Source organism: Cannabis sativa, chromosome 5, assembly GCF_029168945.1.
Source record: "Cannabis sativa cultivar Pink pepper isolate KNU-18-1 chromosome 5, ASM2916894v1, whole genome shotgun sequence".
Lineage (NCBI taxonomy): Eukaryota > Viridiplantae > Streptophyta > Magnoliopsida > Rosales > Cannabaceae > Cannabis > Cannabis sativa.
The window spans coordinates 76,136,026-76,143,505 of NC_083605.1; the positions used below are offsets into that span (position 1 = coordinate 76,136,026).

Below are 7,480 nucleotides of genomic sequence, written 5' to 3' on the forward strand. Positions count from 1 at the left end.
AGCTAAGTCAGTTCTTACAAAGTCCCACTGTTGTTCATTGGAATGCTGTTAAAAGGGTGCTAAGATATCTGCAGGGAACTAAGACACTTGGACTACATATCAGTTGCAGCAATAAACTTAGTATAACTGGATTCTCTGATGCCGATTGGGCATCATGTCCTGATGACAGACGCTCAGTTGCAGGGTACTGTGTATATTTGGGTGAAACCTTAATCTCTTGGTCCTCTAAAAAGCAGGCTGTAGTGTCCAGATCAAGCACGGAGTCAGAGTACAGGGCACTAGCACATGTTGCAGCTGAGATCTCTTGGGTAGAATCACTGCTGAAAGAACTCAAATTCCCTCTGTTACTGCCCTCTATCACTTGGTGTGATAACATTAGTGCAAGTGCTTTAGCATCCAATCCGGTCTTCCATGCTAGGACAAAGCATATTGAAATTGATGCTCATTACGTTCGAGACAAAGTGCTACAAAAACAATTGGAAGTCAGGTATATACCCTCACACGATCAGATTGCTGACTTGTTCACCAAAGGACTACCCAATTCCAGATTTTCATTTCTTGTGGACAAACTTGGAGTGAAGATCTCACCCTTTCGTTTGAGGGGAGGTGTTGAGAAATAGAAATTCATGGTATCTGGTGTAGACCTTTGGTAATGTAGTGTGCTCCTTCATACTGTCGATTACAGCCCTCTCTATGGACAGATGTCATTCCTCTGTTGTGGTCCAAGAATCTTGGACTAACGATTACACCTTTTTCAATTCTGTTAGGATATTCTCTCCTATGTAATCTTCATTGGAAATTGGCATTGCCACCTGTATAGAGCTGTTGCTCTACTCATCTCTTTTGTAACAACCTTCACTTAATATAAATACTGCACTCTGGCTCATGGTTGAAATGGGCGGAGAAAACATTTTCCATATTGATTCTAAAATCAAACTAATATGAGTCATGTACGTTTTTTTGTTTTTAATAAAATCATACTAAATATAGTATATTTATTCCATTATTAAAATTTTAACATGAGATTATAGCTTATATTGTCTATAAATTCAAGAAGGAGAATTTACGCATGCAAACTTATTATTTTAAATAATTATATGCATATAATATTTATAGAGTTCCTTTTATATATGGACGTTTGGTATAAGGTGTTCAATATAATTTAATTATAGGGTATATATATTATGAAAGAGAATATAATTATAGAAGAATATATAAACTGTGTTTGGTTATGTTGAGTAATATGTAATCATATTCCTATTAATTAAATTACATTATTTGGTTGAGTACATCAATCTTATATATTATTTTAAAAATTAAAATAAAAATATTTTTTTATTATATTGATTTAATGTTAATTATATACAAAATAAAATAATTATTTATCAATTAGTAAATATTAAATTTTATTGTATTTTTTATTAATTAAAGGAATATTTTTATATATTTTATCACTAAATTATTTATTTTTATTTGCTATGTCATTTATGTACACCATTCGCATAAAATTTATATATAATGAATATACATATGTTGTAGCTAATAACATAAAAATAACTCAGTTGAAAAAAACCGATCTCACAAACTAAATATATATCGTAATATTTTGTTTATATATAATAAATGATAATATTATTGGTATTTAATATAATGGAAAATAATAATTTAATCCTACTATTTTTTAAAGTATCAACATTACTATTTTCAAGAGTAGTTATATTACTAGGGGAATAATATTCAAAGGCTAAACTTTCAAAACATATTTTACATTACCATTCCTTTATTAGCATTAACTCATTCCAAACACCCCGTTATATTGTAATGAGATTATATATATATATGCTTTTTTGAATTAGTGGACGAATGAATGCGCTTTTGAATATATACAGTATAATAAGTGCTATTATATTCTTATATATATTATATATAATATAGTACTACTATTTATATAGTCCATTACATGCATATGGTAGTCTATTTTTATAGATATTATTTATATGGACACCTGTCAAGATTTTCATTTGAACATTTCAAAGAAAGCAAAGCCAATATTTCTTTGAACTTATCCACACTTTCAATAATCCACTCTTCTATATATATATACTAGGTTATGTGCCAAGCCACGTAGTGTTAGTTTTATTTAATATTTTAGTTTTTTATTTTAATTAATAATTAAAATAGTATAATTATTTGAACGATTTGTTTTATAAAAATAAAATATGTATTAGTATATTTAGTAAGTAAAACATAGTTGTGTTATAATAATGTATGTTATTAATAGTAAAATGTACATTAATCTTCTAATTGAAAAAAGTTCTATTATCTCATATCATATCTAATAATAATTACACAACTATATATTTATAGACTTTCACACTCTTTGCAAATTACTAATAAGCACCAATAATATTTTCATATTCTAATATTTTTTAACTTTCTCCTCTTGGTGGTAAAATTAAAAATAAAACTAAAAATAAGCACAAACATATAAGGTAAATACTAATTACAGCCCATTTCATCTTTTTTTTTATTTATTAATATTCTCCCAAGATAGGTTTGTTAGAGAGATATGTGGAGATGATTTTTTTAATTTTAAAAGAGATTATTAATATTTAAAAGATTGTTTATTTAAAAGATTGTTTAATTTTTTGGGTTTAATTATTGGGTTTATTTTTTAACGGGAGATCAAACTAATCGTTAAATTTAACAGAATATTCTTTTATTTTTAAGTATATTCTGTTAAACCAAAAATGTTAAACCAAGAAATGCCGTTAAATAGACACTTTTAATATATAAAGATATATATATCATTAAGTGGTCCATTAAATCTTCTTTTACTTAGTTCATATATATGTGAACTACGTACGTACAGGCCATAACCATATATATATATATATTGTTATAGATATATAATATGGTTTCATTACATATATATATAGACACAAATATAAAGAGATTATACGATTTTATATAATAAGTTAATATGTTCTATGCATGGAATATATATACAAACTTAATTTTTGTGACTATGTATATATTAATTAAGGAATAATATATAATTAATTATTTAATAATGAAATATTAATATTGTTAATTATTTGCGTTAATATCGGCAGTATTACTAGCTATAGTACTATAAGTAGTACTCTTACGTACTATTAAGTAGTACTTATAAATGTCCCATATGCATATATTAAAAATTTATAATCCTATAAATTAATTTAATATCGTACCATAGATATTAACTTATATATATATATATATAAGATTGCCACGATAATTAGCTTTAATAGATCATAATATTTTGATTAATTAATATAAATAGGAGAGATCATACATGATTATGATTAATAATATAATATAAAGCGTCTATATTGATAAACAAAAGGAGAGAAGGATATTACAATAATAAATTTATCACATGTGATACATATACATAATATACATATGTATATATATAGCACATACAATTCTACCAAGCTATAGCTTTTGTATAATTTAGTCAATATTATATATTCCATAAGTTGTTATATATATATATATAGTTTGGTAACTTAATTAAAATGGTATAGAATTATTACTATATAGTATGACAATATTTTATTAGAGTAAATATTATTTTGGACCCTCTGTTTTACAAAAGTTACTAATTGGACTTTGTGTTTTGTTAAATAACAAAATGGACTCTGTATTTTCTAAAATAGTACAAATAGGACCCTGAATTAATTTTTTGTCAAAATAAAGTTTAATTATAATCCGATCTAAAAGTGCTATGACAAAACTGTTTATATTTTTTTGTATCTGTTCGTATTAAGCATTGTCTTCAAATTGTTGTATTAAAAAAAAAGTTGTCAAAAATTAAGCTCAGGGTCTTATTTTTACTATTTTAAAAAATATAGGGTCCATTTTGTCATTTAACAAAACACAGAGTCCAATCTGTAACTTTTGCAAAACACAAGGTCCAAAATGGTATTTAGCCATAAACGTTATATAATATAATATATAGCAACCACATTGATAAGAAAGAAAAGAAGAAAAATTACTACTCATTTCACCAAATATATTATTGTCACACGTTAATATAGTACGTACTATAGGTACTTATAATACGTATGTATACTTCTCACACATACATATATATTTCATATATAAAATACATATATATATATATACTGTATTTACAGTTTTTGTTTCTCTTTTATTAGGTCATCATCTCTCTTGTTATTTATTACTAGACCACCCTAGTATAACTTAAGTTTTGGCTTCATTATTATTGTTAATTAATTTCTCCTTACACAAACTTTCACACCCAAAGGCTTTGCCATTTCACACGAAAGTTTCAACACTTCAGAAAGATCCACCGGGTTAAGATCCGACCCGGTCCACTTGAATTCATGGAGCAGTGTACCCACCCAAAAAGTCACTGTTGTCAGGCCCAATGCCTTTCCCGGGCATGTCCTCCGACCCGACCCGAATGGAGCCAGTGCTAGATTTGAACCCATTATTGAGAAATCCACGTCATTTTCCTGATGACGTGTCAAAAATCTATCTGGGTCAAACTTTAATGGGTCGGACCAAACATCTGGATCTCTAGTTATGGCCCACATGTTGACCATGGCTGTGGTCCCACCAGGCACGTGAAATCCATCAACTATAGTGTCTGTGATTGCTAAACGGGCCCACGATAAAAGTGGGCCCGGTGGGTGTAGCCTTAATACTTCCTTAATCACCGCAGATAAGTAAATCAATGATGTAATATCTGATTCTTTCAACGGTCTTGATCTTCCCACAACTCGATCAAGCTCTTCTTGTACCTTTGATTGAATATCAGGGTGGAGTACCATTCTCGCAAGTATCCACTCTATTAAAACTGCCACTGTATCGGTTCCTCTAAATATCATTTCCTGTTCAATAAATAATTAAAATTAGTCAATAAAAATAAAAATATATAATTAATTTCATAAATTAGTCTCTATCAAAATATATTTTATTCGCTCATAAATATAAGTGCTAATTATAATATTCTATTACGATTTTTTAGTAATTTTTATGTCTGAAATTATATGTTGGAATATTTTTTTAAAATATTTTTTATAACGGTATTCGGTTATAGTTACAGTATTATTTCTGTAAATTTTTGAATAGTTTACAATCCAGAAAATAGAATTTTTGATATTCTAATTTAGCACGTTCGTTCAAAAAACTTCAAAGGTAACTATTCGAAATTTTTTAAAAATTTACAAAAATAATATTATAAGCATAACAAACATGTAGAAATTAACTAAAAAAAAATTGTAATAAAAGAGTGATAATAGCACTCTAGTTTTAAAAATGAAACACTTTACCATCATGATTAAATTTTGGAGCCACGTGGTACTATATTACTGGTTAGAAAGTACTCATTAAAAATATCAAACTAATTATTATTAATTAGTATTTTAATTTATTATGTCAATTTTCATATATAATTAAGAAAAAACACTATAAAGACAATAAGAGAAATATTATTGCTTACCCAAAGAACAGCAATCATGTCAGAGTCTGACAATTTATCTTGACCATTAAGAGATAGAAGAACATCAACAAAGTCATAAGTACTTCTATTTGATTTATTATTGGCTCTATGCTCATCAATAATTCGGGTCACAAACCGGTTCACTTTCGGAACCAATTCAAAACACCTGACCCGAATTCTCTGAAAGTCAAACGAACTAACCCAAGAAAGATGGTCAGACCAATTAAGCTTACCCAAAAGCTCATAGCCTTCATCCACAAGCCCACCAAGCTCCTCACTCTCCTCATTCTGGGCCGAGCCCAAATCATATTCGCGCCCAAAAACCGAGCCCATCATGTTATGAAGCGAGGCCCGTTTAAATATATCACGAACGACACAAACTCCCTCGTCGTTTCTTAAACTCTTATTATAAATGGCATCAACCATTTGAGAAGCGATTCCGTACCTCTGTTTCTCAGCGGCCGAGATTTGTTTCGGGCTGAACAGATGTACGGCCGAGATTCGTCGCAGTGTCCTCCAATAAACTCCATACGGGGCAAACCCGATAGCCCGATTAAACATTAAACCGTAAGCCGATTCCTTAACGGGTCGGTCGGCGAAAACCGAGCTGTTTAAAATCTCTTTAGCCACGTCAGGATTGCAAGTAACGATGACACGTGTCTCACCCATACTGTAAGCCATGAGCCGTTTCGCGCCGAGCCGTTCAGCAACAGCGGCTAGGTTGCGATGAGCTAAGTTAGCCATGAGATTGAGACTTCCTATTACTGCGAAACCTCGCGGACCAGGGATAGTAGTAGTAATTTTCTTAATGGGCTTTTGGGCTTTGTAATTATAACGGTATTTACCCCAAGCTGGGCCGCCGGGATGGGCCCAGTAGAAAACGGCGATTGATATCCAAATAATGAAAGTGAAGAAGAAGATGAGGAGGGTATTTTGGGAAGAGAAATTTGAGCATTTTGAAGCTAGAGCTAAAAACCAGAAGCTTTCGAATTTTGTTTCCATGGTGGAAAAAGGAACTGACTCACTTGAGTGAGCTCGTTTTAGAGAGATAGAAGAAGAAAGATTTTTTTTTTTGGTAGTAAGTAAAGAAGTGAAGGTTAGTTGGTTTATATAGAGAGAGAAAAGTACCGTTAAAAACACGTTTGCTGACGTTATAACGGTAACGTCAGTATTTAAGAGTTAAAAAGTAGAGCCGCCATCGTTAATTGACGGCGGGGTTATAATATGGGTTCTTAATTCTAATCATGTATATAATTACAATGAAAGGTCCAAATAAATTACATCATCTCGTTAATAACAAAGTTTGATTGTTTAATTTTTCTATTAATTAATTATGTAATTTTATTAATAACAATATGTTAAAATAGTTTACATAATTTAATTGAGATATTTCTATTTTATTGACTCAAATAATTTGTTGGTTAATTCACGTAAATAAAATTAAAATACTCAAAATTATGCTATAAAAATAAGATTAAAACATTCAAAAATTATGTTACAGAAATTAAATGGTAATAACAAAACACAACCTGAACTAAATTGCATTCATACCTAAGGAAAATTGGCGGGCTTTATTGGAGAAAAAAGACAACCTCCAATTAAAAATTTTGAAACAAGAAATTCTATTTTTTTTTTTTTTTTATAATTTAGTAATGTTTTAATTGTTTAATTTTATTTTGCTTTTCATGTGTGATGGTGATGTGGAAGATTGGGTATTGAGAATATGTGGCCAAGACCATATAAAACTTTGAGGGCTATGCTTAACAACTTAATTAATTTTACTACACTTAAATTTAAATGAAAATTTTGCAATAGGCACAGTTTATTATTATGTTTAACAACTAATTTTTTTATTATTATTTTAGTATGCTTTTGATAGATTTAAATGGTATTAATCCAATTCTCAAAATTTTATCATTTTAGTATATTTATTTGTAAAAAAGTTTTATTTGCATCAAAAAAGAC

The 7,480-nt window shown here is 29.1% G+C and overlaps 1 protein-coding gene across 1 annotated transcript; it reads right to left on the minus strand.

The window, feature by feature from the left end:
* Positions 1-4,030: 4,030 nt before the first annotated feature.
* On the minus strand, positions 4,031-6,636 carry LOC115717105 (cytochrome P450 78A9). The gene is made up of 2 exons (XM_030646048.2): positions 5,516-6,636; positions 4,031-4,904 (listed from the first exon to the last, which is right to left on the minus strand). The coding sequence occupies exons 1-2, from the start codon at positions 6,515-6,517 to the stop codon at positions 4,281-4,283; spliced, it is 1,626 nt and encodes a 541-aa protein (XP_030501908.1). The 5' UTR covers positions 6,518-6,636; the 3' UTR covers positions 4,031-4,280.
* Between the last annotated feature and the right edge of the window lie 844 nt (positions 6,637-7,480).

Excerpts from the sequence above, each read along its gene's own strand:
- LOC115717105 (XM_030646048.2), bottom strand. The coding sequence starts at position 6,517 with ATGGAAACAAAATTCGAAAGCTTCTGGTTTTTAGCTCTAGCTTCAAAA. Across the intron at positions 4,905-5,515 it reads ACATGATTGCTGTTCTTTGG|GAAATGATATTTAGAGGAAC; the intron begins GTAAGCAATAAT and ends TTTATTGAACAG.